Here is a 26,649-nt window from a genome sequence, read left to right on the forward strand (position 1 = left end):
GTGATTCTTCTCATATTTTAATACTTACTGACGATAGATTAGAAGAAACATCAGTGTTTGGAGTATCGGGCAAATGTATACCGGGCAGTGTTACTTGACATTAAAAAAACATCAGTGTAAGGTATACCGTGCTAGGAAACGTAAGAAGGAAAAGTATAAATACATTTTAAAGTTACTTTGCATGATTATTATATGCTTCCATAATCAATTTGTTCAAATATACTTTTGTGTTCATATGCACGAATAGAAAATGTTGAATATTGTTTTAAAATTGAAATATTGATATTTTTAAATAACTTATTTTTTTCTTCCAATTTCAAATCTTATTAATTTTTTTCTACCTCCTTTTTATCAAATATTTTAAATTCTCAAAATTTTGTGTTTTAATTAAAAGATGTATAGAATGAAACATATGAAAAATTTAAAACTTTAAATTTCCAATACATTTTTTTTATCGTCATTACTTTAAATATTTTTCTAATATTTTAAAATTTCATTCTTTCACGGGAAATGCATCTTACAGTTAAACAGGGAAATACTAAAGAGTTGTTCCTCATTGGAGTCTAGTATATATATTTCTTAATTAGTAGCCTGTTTCTAATATGGTTGCTCAATATGCAGAGGTCGGATAAATTAGTCCGGATATATGTTTTAAGCATGCTTTTATCTCGATTGCTATTGAGGCGAGAAAAAATAAAAATAAAATAATACTAACCATGGAAGGCTTTCGAGGTTTTCCGCCAATTGTAACGCAAATGCGGGTTAGTTCCATCAAAACGTCCTCCACGATGGCAAAATTTCTCCGAAATACTTGATCTAGGAATTCCCTTGTCTTCTGTATTGAGTTCAAAATTACAAGGCTACGGAGTTGAACATTAGTAGTCATATACCCCTCCCCCCCAAAAAAAAATAATTGGGTCGACTGTTTAACGACGGTTATAAAATTAAAATAAAATAAAATGACAATGTCATGTGTAAGTGCAGCATTTATCCAAAATATTGCTTTAATTTTTCTTTCTTTTTTAATATTGGCATACTTATGCATTCTAGATTTATTTAATAATTATTCTTTTTAAAAAATTCGGACGTATTTTACCTCTTTCAGCGATAGTATTTCAAGCGAGCATCTGAGCACCTTCATAAACTTGTCACAATCCTCGAAATACTCTCCACTTGTCACAATCCTCGAAATTTCTACGGACACAACTTGGTGGAACTTCTGAAAAACGAGCATCTCAAAAAACATCATTTTTTGGACGGTAAAATGAAAGCATTCTTTTCAAAAGGTCCTAGGGAACATAGTTACGCTCCTTTAAAATATATCGCTGGTTCAAAACTAAAACGACACTTCAGCATTCACTTCTCGTTGAAATAACATGAGAAGTGCGTGCAGAAGTGTCGTTTTAGTTTTAACCAGCGATATATTTATATATTTAAATATATATTATAGCGCGTTGCATTTATATTCTCGCCAATAAAATTAATCTAATAAATTGGATCGATTTTATCTTATTAAAAATAATATATTTAAAAAATATATATTTAAAAAAAAAATAGTGCGTGGAGTCCCTCCGCGCGGAAGAAGTTAAACTTCGCAACCTACGACGTAAATTGTCGATGAATCAGCAGTCGTAGAAGGGTCACTAGTTCTATTCAACGACTCTTTTTCCTCCTCCGCTCGCTTCCGTGCTCTGTAATCACGGTAATATTGCACATTTTTCCCTCTTGAACCAGTGGAAGTGCTTGTGGTGGCCTCATCATCTCGCCATGGAAAATGTATTTGTATTAATAATGTATGTGAATGCGTCATAATGTAATTTCAAAAGAGAAAACCTAACAATCAATTGATATTCACAAGAGACGTACCTTGACATAACCTTAAATCCGTCGCATTGTCCGTGGGATTGTTTTCATGCATTTTTTACAATTGTTATCCACTAAATTTGAAAATAAAAAATACTATTCTATTAATGTATCAAATCAAACTAAAAAAATATTTATAGAAAAACAATACTTTTGTGACTTTTTTTATTTTTATGCTAGTGAGAACCAAAACAATATGGAAATGAATGGGGGAAAACTGGATCCTACCACGTGATTTCCCGGCCAATAAAAATGTAGCGTCAAACGTTTAACGCAACCTTGTTGGAAGTCGCATAAGAAGTATAACTTCAAAAATCTTTAACTCAAAGTATTCCTGTTAACGCTGAAACATTATCACAGCTTACCAGTGGCGTGATTGAATTACATATGATTAATTCTCACTTCATAAATAATTTTTCTTTGCACCATGCTTGCTTGCTATGCTTTGAAAGTATTAACCAACGTGATGCATACGAAAACTTCTTTTTAATAATAAATGATAAGCAACAGATTATTTTGAAAAGTTGCTGAAATGTTACAAGCAAAAAACTGAATTTCTAAACAGTCATTTCATTCATTCTTAATCAATTCAAATTTTTAAGCCTCATATCTTCCTGGTTTATTTATTTTATAAAGATTGTCTAAGCCAGCAATTTTTTTTCTCCAACTGATAGGCAATCAAAGACGGGAAAATGATAGTAAGAGACCATATCATTTGACCTCTACCCTCCAATGGTTTCTTACTTCACACTATCTATTCTAAATATGTTCTCTGAATGTAGATATTCGAAACATAGATAGTCTCAGCGATTAAGAGTGTTCCATATCTCCACAGATGTTTAAGTAAGTGGACAGTTATCAAAGATTTTCATTTTTATCCTTTTTGAAGTTGAGATTTCGGGGAACGAAAATGATTCAACTGAATTTAGCTTTCTTTGTTTTCGGACTATTATTTTGTGTTACGTCTACGTGTAAGTATATCTTTAGTTTCCAAGACTTCTAAAGATTTTTTTTTATCGTACTGTCATTTAAAACACTATGCATCAATCTGCATTGTTTAAAATATTCTGGATTTTCTTTGGTTATTATGGCAAATTGATGACTAGTCACGCGAAAGTAAAAACAAATAATAATTTGATAACAGAAACGTTTAATATATTGCGCTGATTACTGAACATTAATGCTTTAATGCCTCACAATATTTAAATTGGTAACAAAGTAAAACAGATAAGCAGAATTATTTTTTTATAAGCAGATTACTTCTTTGTCGTATAATCATTCATACTAATTATTAATTATTTTAATATTTTTCTAATTGTAAATCGATTAATTTCGAATAACTCTATAGAAGTTCTGTGCTTTTGGCAAAAACTTTTTCCAGTTAAAAATTCAAAACACTATTGGTAGTTGAAGCAAGAAGTTAGTGGTTGAAGTAAAAATTTTCATTATGGGGTAATTATAAACCAGGTAAAATAGCATAAAGTGATCTCATCAATATGAGTATATTTAATGCAACGGAATGGCTTTTGATTCCACTTTATTTTTTGTCACATCTAATCCACATGTAGTTTTTCTTCGAGTTGAAGATATTTAGTCTGAAAGTATCTATCTTGTAGACTTACAAACTTATATTATTCATTTATGAAATTCTCTTCTTCAACTTTCAATTCTACATTTTGCCAGCGTTCGAACGAACCGCCGTACAATTATCAAGCTGACATAATTTTATTTCTTTACTTGCTGCCTATGGCATCACTTCCTACATCAGAAAGACTCCACCCGGTTTCTTATAAGTAGTCTGCGCAGATTATTTAAAAAAAGCCCCACTTGTGCACATGGACCCAAATTCTATTTTAGAAGTACTTGAGATAAATTTATTATATATATTTGAGAGTTGAATCTGTAGTGGTTGACAAGTAAATAAAACAAATAAATTATATTCATAAATTAAAAAAATTTTTAGGCATATATTTGTTACCACTTTCTAATTTTTAATAGATTTCATATTAAATGGTTCTCTCACGAATTGGTTTACCTTCATAGTGGTCTAATCGGACTACCTACAAAAAACCATGTGGAGGCTTTCAGTTGTAAATTTTAATTATGTAGAATATTAATTATTTAGAGATTTAATTGTGCTCGTTTTCCGTTTGTTTATGGTGTTTTGTTTCCTGTTTTTTAATTATATTTGTTTTTCATTGTTTCGTTGTGTCCCGTTTTTTCTTAGTTAGTTTTCTGTTTTTCATTGTTTTTTTTTGTTGTGCATTTTTTCCGTTTTTTAACATTTAATTCTTTTTGTTCATTCTGCTTTGTATTTCTTCTTTTAATTGTGTTTTTTTTTTATTTGTTTACGGTTGTTTTTTTTTTTTAATATTTGAATTTAGTTTGATTTCCTAATTTATTATTCCCATTTTCTTGGTATTGTTTTTCAGTTCTCTTTCAATCATTCGTTTTTGCATGTTTCTTACACTTAATTTTAATTTTGAAACAATGTAATTTTTCCAAGTTTTCTTTCAATCTCCGGAGAATTGAATAATTTTTAACACGTTATGGCATGTTATTTTAATACAACATGTTTTAGTTTTTATAGGATTATTTTGCTCAGTTGTCCGAGTGATTAGGGCCCGTTTGGATGTTTTTAACATGGTTAATCGAGTGTGAGTACCGCTGGTCATATTTAGATGCTGACATATCAAATTGGAGTAATTTTGAAGACTACAAAACTTTTGCTGTAAGTATAGCATTACAGACTATAAATTAAACTATTTATATGCTGTTGAAACAGATTTTCGCTGCCTTGGGCATAAAATAGTTAACTTCTGACCCTTCTTGTTTTTGTCAAAATCCGATATAATACTCTTCATTATTCTGTTCTGAGTTCCGAAAAATAATTTCGTATTCCAAAGAGTTCATAAAAGTTGGAGTTCCGCAGTGGACTGATCGTTAAGACACGGTTCTCAACAGATCACCGAAGTCAAGCATCACTGGTTGCGGTCAGTGTGCGGGAGGGTGACCACTTGGATCAGTCTGCGTAGGGACCGAGGGTGTGCGGTATGGGTCCTCGTTAAACTGTTCTACCGTAAAGTGCTCTACTTCGTGTGCAGGTGATTGGGCTACCGAAGCGGGGGTGCCATCCCCTCTGCAGAGGATCAAAATTGTGATGGCATGTCTTCGGATCATCCTCAGGGATGTTTCCCAGACCGTCGCCAATAGCCCATTGTGCTGCTCTAGTGCGACGTAAATAAACTGCAACATAAAAGTTGGAAGTGCCAGCAGCATTCTCGTTTTATTTATATTTTCATAAAGATCAAATTGAGAAAACAAACAATAATGTATAATTTAGTTAAATGAATAACAGGGTAAATAAAAATTAGAATTTCCGATTCTTTTTAAGATAACGTAGTACCGGAATATACGCTCTATAACAAAAAAATCGACGCTAAAGACTATACGTCCCCAGTCGGCATCATTCCAGCCTGATCTGTTCAAAACATTCATGCATACGAAATTTCAAAGCAATCGGATGATTGCTTCTTGGTGGGTCGATTTTTTTGTTATAGAGTGTATTGAGCTGAAATGTTCCTTCCTTTGTATATTTCACTCCTTTTTTTAGATAGTTAAGGGGAGAAAAAAAAGTTAATATAGTATAAACTTTTTAACTGTTAACTTTTTTAACATTAACAATTTTGTGTCGATATTTTTCATTGTTAGTGTCTTCCATCCCTTAAGATTAAACTCTCCTTCTTTAACCCTTTCGCGCCGACTGTCACAAATACGTGACAGCATGAAACCGTATCAATCAGGGTAAAAATATAAAACTGGTAATCAAAGTATTTCTTTAGCAGTTTATTTGTGGGCGGAGTTATAATTGTTTGATTTATTTAATTCACCATTACTTTGTTCAAAATAAAACTATTTAGTTATACTTTGAATTAACATTGATTATAAATATGTTTAAACTAACAATAATTAAAGTAAAAGCAAAGTAAGTTTGTCAAATTAGCAACGACTACATTTAAATTACCGTTTTTTATTTAATTACAACTTGATTCTGATTTTGCATGAATGCTTTTCTGAATCACCCGTCCCCAAGGGGTTAAGAATGAACTAAAATTAGTCACGAATTTCTAATTTTGTAGCAATTTGTAAATTGAATAAAATGTGTGTTATCTCTGCAAACGTCTTCACTATAAACTATCTTAAGAAATAACTTAAACGTCAAAAAGGAAAAATATCTAACTATATGGAGCCGGTCAAATAAAGCATGTGTCTTTCTTCTTTTAACTTTGGACACATAGTCACCGAAAATAAGCAAATCACTTCCTATGCTTATTTAAGAAAGTAATAAAGCATTGTCTTGCTCTAATTTTAGCTATTCCTGGAGTAGACTAATTTTAGAATTCGAATGAACTAGGTAACTTTTCAAAAAGTAAAATTAGTAGATATTTCAATTCATTTCATAAGATTTTGAAAAGAATATTCATTATTTCTGTTTTTCTGTTAAAAATCTTGATCGGTGAATCACATAACAGGAATTTTTGTCCAACTTTAATTTTAATTGCTATTTTTTTTAAAGAGATTTTTTTTTAAAAAAATGATGCGATTTAAATGTCTGACGCAAGCATGGCTCATATCCCACCAACCATTTGTCAGAAAAAATAAGTAAATCACTAAACCCAATCCCCTTTATGTCCTTGCATAATGCTTGAAAGATCCCTATTATGTTGCATAAGTATTAATGTAATAATAATCTATATGTGATATTTTTTCAGCCTTCGAAAATTTCAGGAAATACAGATTCAACCTTGACTCGACATCGTATCTATTTAAAGGTAAGTAATGTAAAAGAAGAGTTTAATAATTTTCGTGTTCATATTAACCGGCATTTATATAAACTTCAAGAAAACACAAAGAATACGCTATATAAATAAAGTCATATATTAATAGCAAACGTCATTTCGTATAATTAAAAGAAATTGCTTTCAGAACTCAGCATATATGTCAAAAACTTAAAACAACATTTATGTCAAAAACTCAAACAATAAAACAGTAGTTACAAACTCAAAAAATAAAACAGTAGTTACAAACTCAAACAATAAAACAGTAGTTACAAACTCAAAAAATAGAACGAAGCGTAAAGTGTGAAGTGAAACATAATCTGAAGTTTAAATTAAATCTTCATTTAATCTAGTCTAGAAAAAAACGTGTAAAGTAAAGCGTAATGAATAGTAGAATGCGTGTAAAGTAGATATGAATAATAGTGTAAAAAATATGATAAATAGTGTAAAAAAAATAATAAGTAAAGTGTAAAAAGTAAAGTCTGTATGCATGAGAAAAGTACCACCTAAAAAAAACACATAAAATATAACGTGAAAAGTAAATGTAATGCGTAAAAGTAACTCAAAGAGAAAAATGGCGCGTTAAATATATTGTAAAGAACAGCATGAAGTTTAGGGTAAATAATAGTGATATAGCGCATAAAAGAAATAGTAGCGCATAAAAGAAAAGGTAACACATAAGAAAAGCAGGCAAGTAAAACCAACGCATAAAGTAAAAGTCATATATAAGTAAAAAAAAAAAAAAAACTCTTTAAAGTAAGGTATAGAAGCATCGTGTGAAATACAATAAAGCGTAAAAGAAACAAATCATTTTTATGAGTAAGAAAAATTAACACGTTAAGAAAGGCGCCAAAATAACGCATAAGAAAAATACAAGTAACCTACAAAAGAGTTATGCATTAAGAAAAATGACATATAAAGTAGATAGTGTGTAAATTAAAGAAAAAACCAATTTGAAGGGTAAAAGTAATGCATAAAAATAAAGGGGAAAAAATAACGCTTAAGAAGTGCAATAACGTAAATGTATTGCATAAAGAAAAATAACCTGTAAAATGTACAGTAAAGCATAGCGTAAAGAATATTAAAAAAAAAAAACCATGGAAGTAATGCATAAGAAAGGAAAATGAGTAAAAGTAACACATTAAGAAAAATGAGGCGTAAAATAATACTAACGCGTAAGTTTAAAAGTGACGTATAAGATTAGTAATCGCGTAAAAGCAACGCCATACCTGCCAACTCCTCCGGATTTTCCGGAAGATTTTATTTTCATATTTAAAGTGGTAGCAATACTCAGATTATTCCAATTAACTTTTTGAATTATAATGATAATTATAGATGAGTCTGACCACCACTACATATAAATAATTACAATAAATATATGAAAGCATAATAATCTTTACGCAAGCAATTTTCGACGGGATCAAAATATAAATATATTTTTGAATCAGATTGATTTTCGGTTATTGTTTTACAACCACTCTGAAAATCCATTCTCGGAAGGAGTGAAAGTTGGCAGGTATGCAACGCATAAAGAAAGATAACGAGTAAATTACAATGCATATAACGAGTAAAATGGTTACAGGAATGCGAAATAAAAATGAACTGGTAAATCTAACGCTTCAGAAAAGTGAAAAGATCGCATGAAAAAAAATTCCGCTTAAGGAAACTTAAATAATAACACAGAATAATAAAGCCTAAGTAATGTAATCTAGTAAAAGCAATGCATAATGAAGTAATATGTAAAATATATATCTAATGGAAAAGGGTAAAGGATACGAAAAGCAAATGCATAAAATATAGAGTAAAAGAAAGTGTAAAATCTGGAGTAAAGAATAGAGCAACGCATATAAGTAAAAGTAACACAAAAGAGAAAATAACGCGTGAAAGTATTGCGTTACAAAACGAAACGCGTAAATATGACGTTTAGTAAATATTTGAATGATTTAAAAGAAAGTACCTTTATATAAAATCTTCGATGCGGTAAAAGTTAAAGTATCGACAAAAAAAGAAAAAAAAAATCAAACAAATTGCTAAGTAGGGAATACTTTTATCTTTTAATAAGCAAATAACTAGTTTTATGGGGGGGGGAGAATAAACAGTTTGTTCGTTAAGTAGTTTTAAAGGAGTTTAAAATCAATAACAAATCGTTTTTGAGGATCTTCAGGCTTTCATTCCTGAAGCATAATAATTAGCTTTTTACCACTTATTGCACGATTAATAATCACGCACTTTGTTTTCCAATCAATATGTACTCAATAATATCGATTGAAAGGTGGGGAAAACACAAAACAAACTATCGATATTTTATTTAATGGTATATGCATTTTAAATATTTCAAGTACGCTTTATATGGATGTGTAAACTATTAAGAGCATATAGCACAAGAATAAACATCATACCTCTATGCTAAGGTTTAGTGTGTGGAAACTAAAACTTTTTTTTGTACAATCATAAAAATGTACTCACGAAAAACAAAATACTTGTAGAACACGGCACGCAAAAAATGGATCTTGCTTCTCATTCCATTGTCTTTGCTTGTTTTTTTTTTTAAAAAAAAATATGAATAAAAAACCTGTAAAAGCCTGCATTTCATTATTTTATGTGAAATTATCCATTCATTAAAGATCTGAAATTTTAACCATTTTTCCCCCAATCATTATAACCCCAACAGTATCGATATAAAGGTGTGGAAAGAAAGACTACAATAATTTTATTTATTGGCATATATAATTAAACTATTTCAAATACACATTTAATTATTCAAGTATGCATAAAACTATTTCAAACGCGCATTTTGCAGGCATTTCGTTTATCATATTTTTAGAAGAAAATGATGAATAAAATGACTGTATAAGCCTGCATTTGATTATTCTTGGAATCTATTTCATTTATTAAAGATCTGAAACAAAAGTAAAAACTAATCGTTCTGTTTTGCATTCATCAATTTCCTGATAGCTCGTTTATTTTCTTAAATATCAGGAATTTTTACTATTCAGTTTTTAACCTGATAACTATCGTATCGTAGACTAACATGTGTGTAAGCAATTAGTATAATACTGGAAAGTAATAATGATTTTTATGACTGAAAGCTTACAAACTATTTAGCATTAAAATTTTTTTAAAAAAATAATGATCTACACATAAGTAAAAAAAAAAAAACTCGTTCTCATTAGGAAGAATAGACAATTTTCCTTGTCAATTCGGATTATTTATTCTCTGTAAGCTTTCAAGACCTGACTTGACTTAATGAATCTAAACTAATTTTCAACCTGAAAATCGACATGGCAAAATATTCCCACTCATTCCAAAAGAATGTTTTTTAAAAAAAACTTCATTCATCTTTCGAAGAACAGCGAACTTAACTTACCAACTCAATATTTTCCATACTCTGTTAGTCACCAAGAACTGACCTAATTCAAAGAACTTTAGCCTGACTTTCACCCGAAGATGACTTTCCAAAAAATGGTGGCATATTTTCCATCTAAACTTAGAATCGCAGTTCTACCCAATTTGAAAGCCTTAGAAATTAAAAGAATCAACTACACAACTATTATCTCGGGTGTTGAAGCAGAATTTCTAAAACTATTATCGCACAAATTAAATTTCGAATATGAGATTCTTGCTCCCTCAGATAATTCCTACGGTTTCAAGGATACATTTGGAAACTGGACTGGAATAGTCGGAATGCTCCAAAGGAATGAAGCCGACATGGCCATCTCGCTAATAGGTATCACAGAAGAGAGGTCATCTGTAGTGGACTTTAGCTTACCTTACCTCTATCTCGAAAAAACCTTTATGATGAATCATGCTGCATTCTTGCCCAAAACGTCTGCTTTCTTGTATCCTTTCAGCACATTCACATGGATTTTATTCTGGATCGCACTGCTCTTTGTGACAGTGCTATTTCGAGCTCTGATTTCGCCACAAAATTCCATTATTACCGTTTTTCTCAAATTGTGGGGATCTTCTTTCGGTCAAGGAATGAACTACAACCCTCGTTCAATGTCCAGGCGGATACCGCTTGGAATTTGGTTAGTTTATTCATATGTTCTGATTCTATGTTACAGCTCAGTCCTGTTGTCATTTTTGACATCCCCCATCAGAATGAAACAAATAAAAGATTTCAAGGATCTCTACACCGCAATCAGAGAGGGGAAAATGGAGTGCCGAGCAGAGATTCGAACACTGGAAGCAGATTATTTGTCGAAAAGCAATATACCCCATTTCAAAGGATTAGGAGAATACATTAAAAGGAATGAATGGTATTTTCAATCTCGTGTTAACGCAACTGTTCCAGAAAACGTAGCAGTACTTGGGTCACCCTTTCTATTTAGCATGGCTTTTGGGTCACCTGAAATGTATTTTTATTCGAAGGACGTCTTTGGAAATTTTCCGTTCGGGGTTGCAATCAGGAAAGACTTTTGCTGCAAAGAGCACTTCAATACAATCCTACTTCGAATTTTAAGTGGTGGCTTGTATAATAAATTAATGGACAATTTCCTCTTTAAATTTGAAGTCTTAAAAAAATTAAACTTTGACCATTCTCAAAGAACATCAGCATCAGTTTTAAAGCTATCAGATTTAAGTGGAGTGTTTGTTATTCTTGGTATAGGTTGGACAGCTGGTATTTTTGCTTTGATAATGGAAATCGCCTACAATCGATGGTTACGCTAAAAACCTCAGTAAACCTGAAATGCAAATGATTTTCTGCTTATATAGTCTCACTGCACTATCACTTTTTTTCAATTTCAAGCATATTATTACAATAAGGTTTTAAATTCGATTTTACTAAATCATATTTTAACCCTGAGACCAGATTTCCATGACATAATCTTGCATAACTAAAATGAACCACATTATACTCAAAACTCTTTTATTTACTAGAGAACAATTGCTTAAATTTTAACTTTCCAACATCGTACCTTCTCTAATTTGTAAAAAAGAAAAGAAAAAAATATTGTTTTAGGTACAGTCTAGCGGATAAATTAGGAAGCTTTTCTCATCTTTTTTATTAATTTTCATTGTAATGTTTGAACATCCCCAGGACGTTAAAAATAGCTTGCATGCATAAAGCAGAACTTAAGTAATGTACAGATTATAAGATACACCATATATAAATGTTAAACAACTTATCCGGTTTTGTTCTACTTGGTTCTTCGTTAGCTAACTATTGTTTGAAGCTTAGACTGACAATTTGTTCAAAACGTAGCGCAGTCGTCTAAATCGTACACCGTTCTTGTGAAGTCTTAAAATGGAGCCCAGTACGATTTGTGATCACTATGTCAACTTCAACTATTGAACTTATAGATTTTCTGACCATTTAAACTGTACTGCACCCAGACTGTGAACAAATGTGTCGAAGAACTCTTTCTGAGCACCCAATACCAAATTTCTCATAACGTAAGTCAGGCTTATGACAACAATTGAGAACTCTGCTTTGAAGGATTTAACTGTTCTGGCTTCAATTAAACTTACTTTTTGATACCAGAAAACCTGAATCATCCGGAAAGAAACAAAACTCATTCAGTACACTCGAATCCTCATGATGAGGTTTAATTACCAGAAAAGGAAATGTAATAAAAAAAGCCCATCTAAGTGATAAACTTTCTATCTGATTAGTAAAGTAATGATATAGTAATTAGTAATGTAATTTACGTTGCTGGGTTACCCACCTGTTCCAGTAGCCATGTCAAAGGCTTCAATATAACAAATTTCTACATTTCATAAACCTAAAACGAAAGAAATTATTTATGCATCCCAAAATGATGCAGCTTTAACCAGCTGCACTTTAAAAAGTCACGCTTGAACATTATAGCACGTAACATCATGTTCCTTAGCATTTTATAGGCTTATAATACTGTTACTATGCTTATAATAATTAAAAGAATTAATATCACTTTTGTATTATGCTATTAAACAATTGATATATATTAAGTAAGTTCTACTTATTCACTTAATCGTATAAACTCTATAGTTCTGATGTTGAATCCGAATTAGATAACTTGTATCCTAAACCGTACCTCTAGCAAACCTCGGGAAAAAAATAATTTTCCGTACTTACTGCACATATATTTTAACCAAAAAATAATTTAAGTAGCTGCATTCATTTTATTGTTAAAATATTTCTAACATTATTGTTAATGATTTGTGAATGATAAACAATTATATGTGGAAAGTGGTACGATTTCCACAAGTTTCCTATGTTATATTTATTATGAAATAAACTTTCATTCTGATTTTTTTAAAACTATATTTAAAGTTTTTATTTATTTATTATTATTATGAAATGAACTTTATAAGTATTTACTTATTTATCCATTATATAGTACCATATCCTACAGTGATATTGTTTTTCATCAAGTTAACATTGTGTATCAGATAATACTTCGGCGAGAAATCGGTTGCGTGTATTATAAGTCTGCATGTTTAGTTAAATCTGTCGCCAAAGATAACAAAAAGGAGAAATGCTAAATTTAAACATAACTTTAATGAAAACTTAACAACAAAATTAAAAACGAGCAAGAACAATCGAGCAAGTAATAACTGATGAAAAACATAAAGCAGATTGCGAAAAGAGAAAAGAAAAGTAAAAAGTAAAGAAAAGAACAAAGTATCACGATGGTTTCGATGGTAACGGAGTTTCACGATGATCACATTTTATTTCTTGAGCTTCAGTTCAGTTCAAAGAGATTACGAAAAATACTTTGAGCGTATGTTGAAATTTTCAGGTTCGCCAGAACATGAACTTCTCGAATCAAGTACGATGATTTCACCACAATACTGTCTGCAGAAACGCCAGTGACGAATCTAAAAAGAAATTTTCTTTAACATAATACGCAAAACCTCATTTCACTTTAGAATAGTTTTTTTTCTTCATCTAGTTTGTATCCTTATATAGGTACCGTTCTTTCAAATATCTAATACAGTCATTCACTTATTTCTCACGTCTAGTTTAGAAAGCTGATGACTCTTCACTTTGTTCATAATCATGATGCAACCTACTCACTATATCAAAAAGTACGAGTTATTTCGGAAATTCTTTTTTTGACTTAAAGACTCATTGATATATGAGCATATATTGCATGAGCATGTATTACACAAATTTACTAAATATCTTTCAGAAATATCTTAAATTTAAATGTCAATTTCATTCATAGCTTTTTATTATTAGGAACTATTGCTCCAAAACATAAAGAGTAGTACCTCAAAATGACGAGAAATTTTATACAAAAAAAAATGTTTTTTAAAAGGAATTTTAAGTAACAATACAAGTAATAATTTTTTTCATCAAATGTTACACTGCTTTTTATGTAATTAATCAATGTGCGCAGCGGATGGATCGTATAATCATGTAATCTAATAAAATAAAACACAAATCTAAGTGATTTTAAATAGTTTAATAGTTTTGTATAAAATGAATAAATACAAAAAATACAGAATGAAAATATGAAATAATTGTTCTGAAATGTAAGATCTAGTCCAAATTTCTGTAAATTATCATTTTTGCATATTTATGTAATGTATCATTTCAAAGTTAAAATAAATAAATAAAAATATATAAGAAATAGTGAAATTGAAAAGTATTTAAGGTTATTAAAAGTGCAATATTGAGGGGGGGGCATTTTATTTTGCCCACCGATTGACATAGCGATTGAGAAAGCGGGACGAATAATTCTTTGCTCTATTGTTCCTAATTTTAAATAAAACCAAGTTGCATAAGAAATAAAACATTATTGCCCAATTTGAAATAAAAATCATATTAGAAAACTAAAAATTTATTTGATTAGTTATGAAAAGATTTAAAAGTGAAAGCAGTGAATCATGAATTTCCCTAAAAATGTCACTTACCTGGTTTTTCCTTCAAGTTCTTTAATTGGGTTGGTATATGCTTTTGAGTTATGAGCATGATTTTGCAGTGTTTATCTACTATGATTTAATGATTCTTTAATTTTTTTTAATTCACCCCGTGCGAAGAGCGGGTATTCAGCTATTATCTATATATGTAAAAAGGAATGTTTATGTATCCTTTATAGAGTCCTAAACTATCCGACTGAAAGCGATGAAATTTGGCATACAGGTAGTTTGAAGCTAGAGGAAGGTCACTATCGACGTTCGAAAAGAGGTCGACAAACCGTTCGAGTGGGATGGGAGAAAAACGAAATGGAATTTTCTGATTGGTTAAGTGTAGGCCATTGTTTTAAATTTAACCATAGAAAATTCAATTTTTCAAACATTTTGAAGATATCATCAATGATATTTGCCTGTTTAGAGCTCTTTTTGATCGAAAAAAAGTTTATCTCCCATACTTTAATATTTAATTGTTTTTTATTCGCTGTGTCAGATTAATTCAATGAACAACATTAACGAGGTAGCATTCGTGGATTACGTCAAAGAGTTAATATTCTAAGTTATCTTATGGCACGTGTTTATTTTGTTTATAGCAATTTTTTAATGGTTAAAGTGAAGAATCGTAAGGATCCTTGGTTTGGCGAAAAATTGCAAGTGTAATATTTCGCTGAAACTCAGTTTCTGATTACCATGATATTCTTTTCTTGTTGTCTCGACTTTTAATGACGTCAGCATTGGGTTATCGCAATTTATTTTTACCGTTATTGAATTGGTTTTCGGTTTATTTTCATACGTATATACATAGGTATATTTTCATATCACCAAATATCCTACATTTTAGACCTATTAAAATATGTTTCTATAAAAGTAAATATTGAAAAATCAACGGTAATTGAAATAATATATGAATAGTTATGTATTCAAAGGCAAAATTAATGGAAAAGTGATACTTTCGCTTTGGATTAACACAAAAACTCACCATACTGTTGCTAACGCAAATGATTCTTAGTTAATTTAGGTGATGTGGGCATATTGAAAGGCAAAATTCATCGAGTAAAGGTACTTATTTGTTTAGAGGAACCGTAAAAAATTCCCATACCATTGTTGACGGCAATGATTATCAATTAATGTTGATAATATGTATTTTATTTGATATTTTATAACCATCGTGGAATAGCCGACCCAATTTTGAGTTTACGACTTCAAATGTTCAAATTCGTAGCCTTGTAATTTTGAAATCAATCCAAAAGATAAAGAAACTTCTGGGATCAAGCATTGGGAGAAATTTGCCTTCTCGGTGGACATTTTGATGAAACTAACCCACATTTGCGCTACATTGAGAGAAAAACGGCTAGGGTGATCTAATCCATGATCCGTTTACCACTACATTTTACGTCAGCACTGTGGTTGGTGCGACCCAGGTGCGGAAGTCGAATCAGCCAGTCATTGCCGGGATTCGAACCCGGTTCACCTCATTGAGAGGCGATTGCTCTATCCCTTGAGTCACTACGTCTCGATAATATGTATTATTTGAAATTAAAAAAAAAATAACCTAGTTACTAAAAAGCAAAGTTTAAGGAGAAAAGAATGTATTTGCTTTAGGAATTTCATTCGCCATATTATTATTGATACTAATGCTTAATTAATGTTAGTAATATGTATTAATTGAAATGAAAAATATATGCTGCGTGCTAAAACGCAAAGTTAGCGCATAAAAGGTTAATGGGAAATCCATTTACATGTAAAAAATTACTGCAGCGATTTATTGTTCAGTCCTAGTTTCCATCCCTTGTTCGATGTAGAAAATCTTGATCAGCGAAAAAATAATTCTGTCTGAATGTGAAAAGACTGCGATTGAAAGCCAAATAAGGTGGTTACCGTATGACAGTACTAGCATCTAATAAACCGCGCTGACGTTTCATCTGCTTTTTTTTTAACAAAATAAAAATAAAAATTACTACAAATTCTTGCAACACAATTTGAGATAAACTTTATATGAAACTAGCAGTTTCTCGCTATGTTAGCTTTTATCCGATTTCAACCTTGAATATTATTTAAAAAAATTTGCGACTGACTCAAGGCCTGATAGGAAAGAAGTTCCTCTCTTAGTTATGGATATGTTTCAACATATGACAAAAACGCGAACTGCTACTATTTACAAACTAATTTTCAGATATCATTCAAAATGATAATCATATTTTAACACCATTTTATAACATCTCTAACTACATGCGCCGCAGATGCTCTTTTATCCACATTCTTTGAGAAATAGCTTTCGGGATGTTCTGTATTTACATCTAAATGCCACGCAATAAATTAAGCTCTCCAATTTGTTTCAATTCAGTACGGTACTTTTATTTATTTTTGCAGTCTCATTAGAGCTGCACAAATATAGTAGTAAAAAATGAATAAAAAATGAAATTCCAGTAAAAAAATGAAATTTTGCTGAAATTTTAACATCGATATTGTTTTCAATCCATTATTTTCCATAGTAGTTAATTTACAATTACATTTAAAGTTGCTTTCTAATTTCAAATAATTAATAAAATTCAAATAATTAATTAACCGATTTGTCTGTGCAAGCACTACTGTAAGTCAAAGATGCGTATTTTTTTTATACTTAAATAAACAGAATCAGACAAAATCGGTATTTACCAAAAGAAGTTAGTTGTTATTGAATAATTCAATAGGAATGAATTCACTGAAAATTTTGAACAAGACATTCTAGTATTTGTAGACAAGCACGCATTTTATTTAATGAAGCGAAACTAAAGTTTGGTAAACATGAAAACATACTTTTGATGGAAAAAATAATCCAGAGTATATTAAGTTATTTACAATTAACTGTACTATACTTTAAAAAACATTTATTTCCCCCCATTTAAGGATACTACATTCTCAAAACAATATCAGCAGTATTTACGATCATTCAGAGTCAATATTGCGTGAATAAGAATGTCTATATACATACATAAAAATTATACTTTGGGTATATGAAATGCGCAACAGAAAACCTTATGATATAAATTTCTTCAAATCTACCTAAAATCTTTTTCTCCCAATTTTTAAAATTTCCGACCATGTTCAAAAAACTAAAATTTTTAGGGAGTCCAATTAGAGAAACCCAAATCGCCGGAACGATAGTCCGATTACCGCGACTTCCGCTATAGAGTGGAAAGGAGTCTAAGCGTTTCGTTTCGACCGTTTTTCGTTTTCAAAAATCGCGATTCATATTCACGCGATTTTAAAATCAAATATCGTGATTCATATTCACGGGATTTTGAAATCCAATATCGCGATTCATATTCACGCGATTTTAAAATCCAAAATCGCGATTCATATTCACGCTATTTTAAAATCCAATATCGTGATTCATATTCACACGATTTTGTAATCCAATATCGCGATTCATATTCACGCGATTTTAAAACCCAAAATCGCAATTCATATTCACGCAATTTTAAAATCCAGTATCACGATTCTAGAAAGAAGTAGAATTAAGTTTTTTCTTGAATTAGTTACTGTAAAGATGTGATATATTTTTCTACAGTTGTTGCATTTAAACAATTACTAAGTGCATTCATAATTACATTTTATGATTGTATATTTAGGTATATAAATTAAAAGAACATAGTCAACTAACTGATCTTGTGAATGCAAGAAGGTACAATCTACTAGTCAGTACCAGTTAACTAAAAAGTTTACTTTTATACTTAATAAAAGATGCAAGTCATTTTGGAAAGAAAAGTATATTTATATGTGTCTTTTTAAATTGTTTCTAAAAGTCTTTATATATTTCTGTTTTGATATAAAAATGCATATATTCTAATTTTTGGCTATTAAGTGCTCCCTAAAATTTTCTTGAAAAATTCCTACCTAAAATATTTCAAAATTTCACTGCACCTCCTGAATTCTATCAAAGAGTGGGGTTTTTTTTGCGTTATTTACATTTTCTTAAACTCTCATTATTTAATTACTGAATTTCTCTTTTAATTTGTAACTGAATAGTTATATATTTTGAGATGAAATTTGAGCTCAAAATAGAATGGGTTTTTTCTCTTTTGAATTACCAAAACTAGACAGATATTTATTTTTAGAAAGGTTACACCATTATATTTTAAAAAATAAGAAAGTTAAAATTTACTTTGTAAAATTCTGGAACAGATACTATTCATTGGCATAAATGATAAATGCAATATATATGAAAACAACTGAGTCCACAAAACAATTTTGTGGACTCTTATAATTAATCATATGCAGGTTTTTTAAAATCCTAGCAATAGTGAATGTATGTATAATTGTAGTACTCATAGTATGCTATTAACGATTTTATGGATCCTGAAAATTATCTTTATATTGTTATCAAACTGATTAATAGTCATTTTAGCTGAGATAAACTAAGTCAAAAAATAATTTTAGCTGAGACAAACTGAGCCAAATAGAGATTTTAACTGAGACGAAATGCAATTTCTGGTGAGATAATTTGTTATCTTGCGAGTAGCACCCCTGTTACAAGTAGTCACGATGGCTTGAAATCCCACGGCTTGATTATTTGTAATTCTGATTATCTGTAATCACTTTTTGTTGTGATTATAAATAATCATAAACGCTTGAAATGAGAAATAATGATTATTTGTTTCTGTGATTACTTGTAATCATGATCATTGAAAGTAGTTGATGTTGAATTAATTACATTTGTAATCGATCACTGTAATTGACTGGCAACTGCAATGAAAATCACATAATGCTTGCATTTTTCGCTGGTTATTCAAAATTTTATTCAGAAAAATTAGTCATGACTAATAAATTTATTCATAAATTATTATTCAAAAAAGAATTAATGAATGATGTCCATCACTGGCAAGAACTTAATAGATAAATTTAATATTAGCACTTTCTGTTTTGTTGATTTACATTTTCAAAGCCAAGATGTTAAATAGCTGAAAGCGTAATGGAAATACAGAATTATAATTTAAAATATATCAAGAATTCCTTTAACATCTTGTCAAATTTTACTTTGCTAGTGTCTCGTTATGCTTAAAAAGCTTAAAGAAAAAAATATTTTAGATACTATAATGAAATTTTTTAACAGTAGTCATTATATATACTTTTTAATTGATATATACTTTTAAAACTTACGCTTTCTTTACAATCTTGAACTTTTTCACTTAATTTTGATCAGAAAATCGGTTCAAAAATAAAGACACTTCTGTCTTAAATTTGTTAGCAATTGATCAGATGTTATGTTTAGAATCTATGACGTCATTTAAAAAGTATTTTGATTGGTTGGTATATCATACAATTTGTGCCATTCTATAAAAAGACTTTTAATTGGATGATATGATAGATGTTTCTGCCCTTCCTTTAAATGGATTTTGATTGGTTGATATATAATTAATACCCAGAAAAAGTTTTAAAAGTTCAGTGCAATTTAACATTCCTTAATTAATTATATACAAAAATAGTAATTTTTTTTAGTATTCAATATTTTAAGAATTGGCGACCAGGTGGCCGAGTGGTTAGCGTGCCTGACTGCGGAGCTGATGGTTGCGAGTTCGAATATTGTTCAGGGCATGGATGTTTCTCTCTCTCTCTCTCTGTGTTTTATGTCATTTCCCCTTTGTGTGGTTGTATGAATGTGACCCGCCCTATAAACGGGTTTGTAGTTGTGTGACGTGGGCGACGCTGCTCCACCGCCGTTGGTTCGCCACAGGTGCCCACTGGGTAACGAGAAGAGAGTAACAGTTCTGGCTTTCCTGAGGCCAATGGAATACATCCCAAGTCCCCGCTATTAAAAAAAATATATATATATTTTAAGAATTAACCAAAATAACTTTTCTTTGCTGTCTTTTACAATCGTAGCTATTTAAATTTTTCAACTGATTTTAAGAAAATAGAATATTTAAAGTTTATTTTAAAATGATATAATTCGTCGTTAATTGGTTTTATAATTTTTTTTTCCATCCAAAAGTAAAATGAAGTAATGCAGGGGCAGAACACCGTTATGGAAATGCTAAGGCAATTGTGATTATTGGAACTATTATTATTATCGTGGAAACAGGTTTATAATTGCGACCCTCTCGGGAGCGATCACCCTTCGTTCACAGTAACATGGTGGTTGATGAAGGTTGGTCGTTCTTAGAGGTTACTTTCATTGACGTAACATTTGTTATGGAAAGTACAAGATTTTTCGTAAACTATTTCAATTGTCGGAAAGATCTCTCTAAATAAGACCCTCAAACAAATTTTCCACATTCCTTTTCCACATTTGGTGCCGATGTTTGCCAGGTCACAGGGAGAGGTTTTAATGGTCTCTCTTAAAGATTTTCTTCAAAACAAAGTCTATGGAGAAAAGGCAGATCTGTGAATAAAATATACTGTCTATAAAAATTATCCCAACTGATATAATTGCGTGTAAAAACAAATTTACCAATTATAAATGATAAAGCTATTTTAAACAAATAAATAATTCTGTTTTTAAGTCTGCATTCAGTTTTATAGCATAAAAATTAGTTTACTTAAAAACATGAGAAGAGGTTTTTTTTGTTTGAGATGATTGTTTTTTCTAAAAGAACTTTTTAACTTAAATTTCAATTCTAAATTAAATCATTGATAGCATCGTCTTTAGTTCAATCTGACTGCAACATGAGGTTGTATCTTCAAAAAGAACTCTCTAAATAAGATCCTCAATCAAAAATATTATGAATACATTTTAATCTACTTATTTGTTTTGTTAAATTTTTTGCTATTTATATTTTTTCGTGTTTCCTTATTTGATCTTTTCCGCATTTGGTGCCGATGATTTCCCGGTCGCAGGGAGGGATTTTAATGGTCTCTCCTAAAGGTTTCCTAACAAAGTCTATGAAAAAATCCTGTGCCTCCCGAAAGTTGTCGTAAATAGAGGTGGTCGTTACAAAGAGTTGGTCATACCTGGAAGTTTCAATGCATACTATAATATAGGTACCTAATGTAAGTTTCTGGCAATATGTTTTTTTTACGGAACTTTGAAACGAAATAGTTCCTTACATGCGAATATTTAAAATGAATATAAATAAATATGTCTGAATTGCGGACTGAAACTGAAAAAAAAAGTCACAGTAGATTAAGCCAACTCTAGTTCTATTTTTCGTACTCAAATGTTTATAGTAATAAAAAATTTGAATGACACAAAATTTACTGGTGTTATAGAATTTATTAAAGTTATAGTTGTTTAAGGTACAGTTATTGAAGTTACAGATGTTGAAAGTGCAGCCATTGCTTAAGTAAAAGTTCTTGAAGGTACGTTTAGCATTGCTGTTATAATTTTGAATGGTATTGTTATTCTTGAAGTTACAGTTATTGGAAAGTACGGTAATTATTGAAGTTACAGTTCTGAAAGGTGTGATTACTATTGAAGTTACAATTCTTGAATGCAGTATTTTAATGAACATACAGTTTTTGAAATTATGTTTATTATTGAAGTTATAGTTTTGTAACTACTATGATTATTGAAAATACAGTTCTTCAAGGTGCAGCCATTATTGAAGTTCTTGAACATAAGGCTACTATTTATGTTGCAGGTCTTGAAGTTACGGTTAGTATTGAAGTTGTAGATTTTGATGGTACTGCTATTTTTGAGGTACCAGTTATTGAAGATCAATTTTTAAAGTTACAGTTCATGGAGGTGCAGTTTTATGGAGTTTACAGTTCTTGAAGAAACGGTTATTATTAAAGTTACATTTCTTTGAGGTACTATAACCGTCAAAAATACAATTCTTGAAGTTATAGTTATTATTCAGGTTACAACTGTTGCAGGTACGATAACTATTTAAGTTACAGTTTTGGAAAGTAGAGTTCTTATTGAGGTTCCATTTCTTGAAGTCATGGCTGCTATTCATGCTACATTTCTTAAAAGTACGATTGTTATTGCAGTTATAGTTCTTGGAGGTACGATAGTTATTAAAGTTTCAATTCTTGAAGGTACAGTTATTATTAAGGTTACAGTTCTTGAAGTTTTGACTATTGTTCAGTGAATATGCTCCTCTTTTTTCAACAACAGCAGAAAGCAAATAAGTAGCAAAACTGTTATCCAAAAGTATTAATTAATTGGATTTTCCTCTGAAACAACAGCAGAAAACCCAGCAAATAGATCGCAAAAATGAGCTGAAAGTTTTCTTTCCCATTTCACTACTCAAGCTCTCGTCTTCTCCATTTGCACTTCTGAAAAACAATTAACATTTTATAAATTTAAATTTTCTTGCATATTACATCAGTGTACATAAGCTCGCTGGACAAAAAATTAGACACCCTAGTTCGCAAGCATCAATGAATCATTACGGACATGCCGGATCAACGGGTAAAGCACCGAAATCAGCATACTCGTAGTTAGGTGGATTTGGGAGATCAAATCCTCAGCGAGTAGCTTAAATTGGATTCGACGCACCTGCAAAATCTTGTGGACTCACATCCTAACCGAATCCAGGCGATTATCAAATCAAGAGGGGATGTTACACGTTATTAAATTATGTTTTTCATAAGGGTGACTAATTTTTTGTCCAGTATGTTTATATAAAAGAAAAATATATCGCAGTAAGTAAGTAATAATATTTTTTTTTAAAATTTATATGATACACTTTCAAACAACACGTTTTCACTTTTATAAACTTTATAATCTGTTATTTGCATAAAAAGCAAGGTTTTGTTTATCATGCCAACTAAGTTATTTTTGTATGATGTAACATGTCCGAACGTGAGCTTGGGAAACTCAATGTACTAGAGAATAAAATTCTGAGAAAAATCGCCGATGCGAGATGGTACCAAAGCAATAGGAATATTCACTTGGATCTAGATATTGACAGTTCCGATCACCACTTTCATGAACTGAATCGAAACTTCTTTGACAAAGCGTTGAACTGTAATGGAGCAAACTTAAGTTCAATCGTAGACTATGAGAATCTCTTAGAGGACGCCTTCCTGAGGTCGATTGCACACTTCTTTACACAAGTGATGCAGCACTGACCATTTGAGTTTTAACTCAATGGGGCGTATATAGGGATAATTTATATGGCAATGTATATGACGATATTCGATATGAATATACAATTGAAATGGAATATAAATATTTGCAAAGCGTTGACACAAATTAACTTGATTTGAAATGGCACTAAGATTAACTTCTTGTTTTGAAGTGACACTATACTTAGCTTTGTATTGTTGAATAAGCGTTAGATGACGTATGGTAGTCATATGTTTTGTTATACTGACGAACTTTGTACAGGAAGTATAATATTTTCATGAATATTTACGTGTATAATCTGCATCTTTAATCTATATCTTTTGTATATCTAACATGCATAATCTATATCTTTTGCATATCTAACATGTATAATCTATATCTTTTGCATATCTAACATGTATAATCTATATCTTTTTTATGAATATTTACATGTATAATCTGCATCATCTCTGATTATATCTACTCGGATAATGTTCTCACTTGCTAACTCTTGGCTATTTCTATTTCTTGGCTACAAGGACCGGAAGACTAGCCACCTCAACTCTCCTGGCCTCACGATGAAAGGGTAATGTGCTACTTCGGCCTCAAGCACCCTGGCAAACCAATAGGAGTTGGACTAATTTATTTTTGTTAAGTTTCATTATTTTTATCATTTATTTTGTTGAAATTCGCATTTCAAACTAATGTAAAATATTTATGAGAATTAAAACTCATTAATTTATATAAACAGTCATAATAAATATTATTAATTTAAAGCATAAAGTATAATACCTTCTCATATCATTCAATTCATTATTGATGATTGGATAGGCCCCATGTGCGTTGAAATCGAAGCGAAAATCATCCAACATTTCATCATTCAATAAGATTTGGTTAGATCTAAAATTATAAAAGCGTAATTTTTCGTAAACTTTTTTATTCATGAAAATGTTTAAGATGAAAATGTAACTCCTAAAATAGTCTTTAATAAATATAAAAGAGCAAATGATTTACGTACACTGAGTTCAACTAATAATGATTTAGTCAGTGTAATAGAATTTTTTTCCATTCACATAGTATAATCACTTAAGGAAATAAATTGGTTAAAATAGTATGGTCACTTCTGAAAACTCACATTTACTTCATCATACCGAAAATTTATCTTCCATTGAAAATGGGATTGTTTTGGATTATTAAAAATATATTTAAAGAAATTTTCTTGAAAGAAAATTTTAAATCATAAGCTAAATATTAAAAATAAATTTAATGATATGCAAAGAAATTTCCAAAGTAATTTACGTTTCCCCTTCCTTGTAGCCATCTCCAAGTTGCAAACCAACTCCACTTTGATCATCATAAATAATATGGACTGAACTGAAATTATAATAAAGCAATTAATTTTTTTCTCCATAAAACAATTCTGTACTTTATTGCATTTTAATGATATAAATAAAAGTCATCTAAACATTCCTAACAAATATATTATTTAAAAAAAGGAATGGTTTTACTTACATAAAGCTAAGAATCAAATTCAAATTATATTTAAATTTAACACAGAAGCTAAACTGCTTTATTAAAAAAATTGCATTTAACATTTCTGTTAAGCTATTATTCAAATTTAGTTATTTGCCTTAATAATTATTGAAGTTACAGTTCTGAAAGGTGTGATTACTACTGAACTTATAGTTCTTGAAATGATGGTTATTGTTGAAGTTATAGTTTTGTANGTGCAGAGCAAAGGCGTTCTGAATTCACTTCCTCCAATCAAAACGGTTCCACAGATGAATTCGCCATCTCTCAATCTCTCTCTAAAAAAATTAAAATGTTTTTTTTGTTTTGTTTTGTTGTTATAATTTCTATTAAAAAACTTTCTTCAACGGCATTACAACACAGTGCAGGGCAAAGGCGTTTTGAATTCACTTCCTCCAATCAAAACGGTTCCACAGATGAATTCGCCATCTCTCAATCTCTCTCTAAAAAATTAAAAATGTTTTTTTGTTTTGTTTTGTTGTTGTTATAATTTCTATTAAAAAACCTTCTTCATCGGCATTACAACACAGTGCAGAGCAAAGGCGTTCTGAATTCACTTCCTCCAATCAAAACGGTTCCACAGATGAATTCGCCATCTCTCAATCTCTCTCTAAAACAATTAAAATGTTTTTTGTTTTGTTTTGTTGTTGTTATAATTTCTATTAAAAAATCTTCTTCATCGGCATTACAACACAGTGCAGAGCAAAGGCGTTCTGAATTCACTTCCTCCAATCAAAACGGTTCCACAGATGAATTCGCCATCTCTCAATCTCTCTCTAAAAAAATTAAAATGTTTTTTTTGTTTTGTTTTGTTGTTGTTATAATTTCTATTAAAAAACTTTCTTCAACGGCATTACAACCTAGTGCAGGGCTAAAACATTCTGAATTCACTTCCTCCAATCAGAACGAATTCGTCATCTCTCTACACCCAAGGTTCTGATATTTTCTAGACTCAGAAGAAAAAAAAATTTTTTTAAATGTTTTTTTTTTCCGTTATAATTTTGATTAAAAAAAACCTTTATCAGCATTACAACCTAGTGCAAGGCTAAGCTGTTCAGAATTCGCTTCCTGCAATCAGAACGGTTCGACAGATGAATTAGCTCTACCAGGACTCGAAAAACCGCCCCTCCGCCCATTCTCGCCGGTCAAAAATTCCCCACTGACTACGAATTTCTCGAATCCGACGTCCGCGCGGAAGGCCATTTTCCCGTTAATGTTCGTGATACATTTTCAATTTTTGTTATCTTACAAGAGTCTAGAGCCTCACTTCTAAAGTAATCCTTTAATCTAGAAATACAGCAACATACTGCGTATGGTGGAATTGATGTTTTCTCTGTCTGGGAGTACTGCAGCGGTTGAAAGGGGCTTTTCAGCAATAACTTACAAAAAAGCACATTACTTACTGGTCTTAAACGAGAAGCGTTGAAAGCAATTATGAACATCTACCTAAATGGAAAACTCCTTTCAGATTTTTGTGCAGAAACCTCTGTAAATCATTGGCTTGATTGTGGAACTGGCAAACGTCATATTTGATTCATTTAAAAAAAACGCAGTACCCTCGGATAAATTGACATTCCAGATAACTTGACCTTTGTC

At 30.6% G+C, this 26,649-nt stretch overlaps 2 protein-coding genes and 1 long non-coding RNA gene across 3 annotated transcripts in view; all 3 read left to right on the forward strand.

The window, feature by feature from the left end:
- The window catches only part of LOC107457412 (uncharacterized protein CG3556), a 142,454-nt gene that overhangs the window by 92,558 nt on the left and 23,247 nt on the right, over positions 1-26,649 (forward strand). The window lies entirely within an intron of this gene.
- On the forward strand, positions 2,611-24,272 carry LOC107457408 (uncharacterized). The gene is made up of 4 exons (XR_001585825.3): positions 2,611-2,834; positions 4,445-4,594; positions 6,636-6,695; positions 24,063-24,272. It is a non-coding gene; the product is annotated as an uncharacterized lncRNA (long non-coding RNA).
- Positions 10,022-11,375, forward strand: LOC122272313 (probable glutamate receptor). Its single transcript, XM_043055826.2, has one exon. The coding sequence runs from the start codon at positions 10,149-10,151 to the stop codon at positions 11,373-11,375; it is 1,227 nt and encodes a 408-aa protein (XP_042911760.1). The 5' UTR covers positions 10,022-10,148.

Source organism: Parasteatoda tepidariorum, chromosome 10, assembly GCF_043381705.1.
Source record: "Parasteatoda tepidariorum isolate YZ-2023 chromosome 10, CAS_Ptep_4.0, whole genome shotgun sequence".
Lineage (NCBI taxonomy): Eukaryota > Metazoa > Arthropoda > Arachnida > Araneae > Theridiidae > Parasteatoda > Parasteatoda tepidariorum.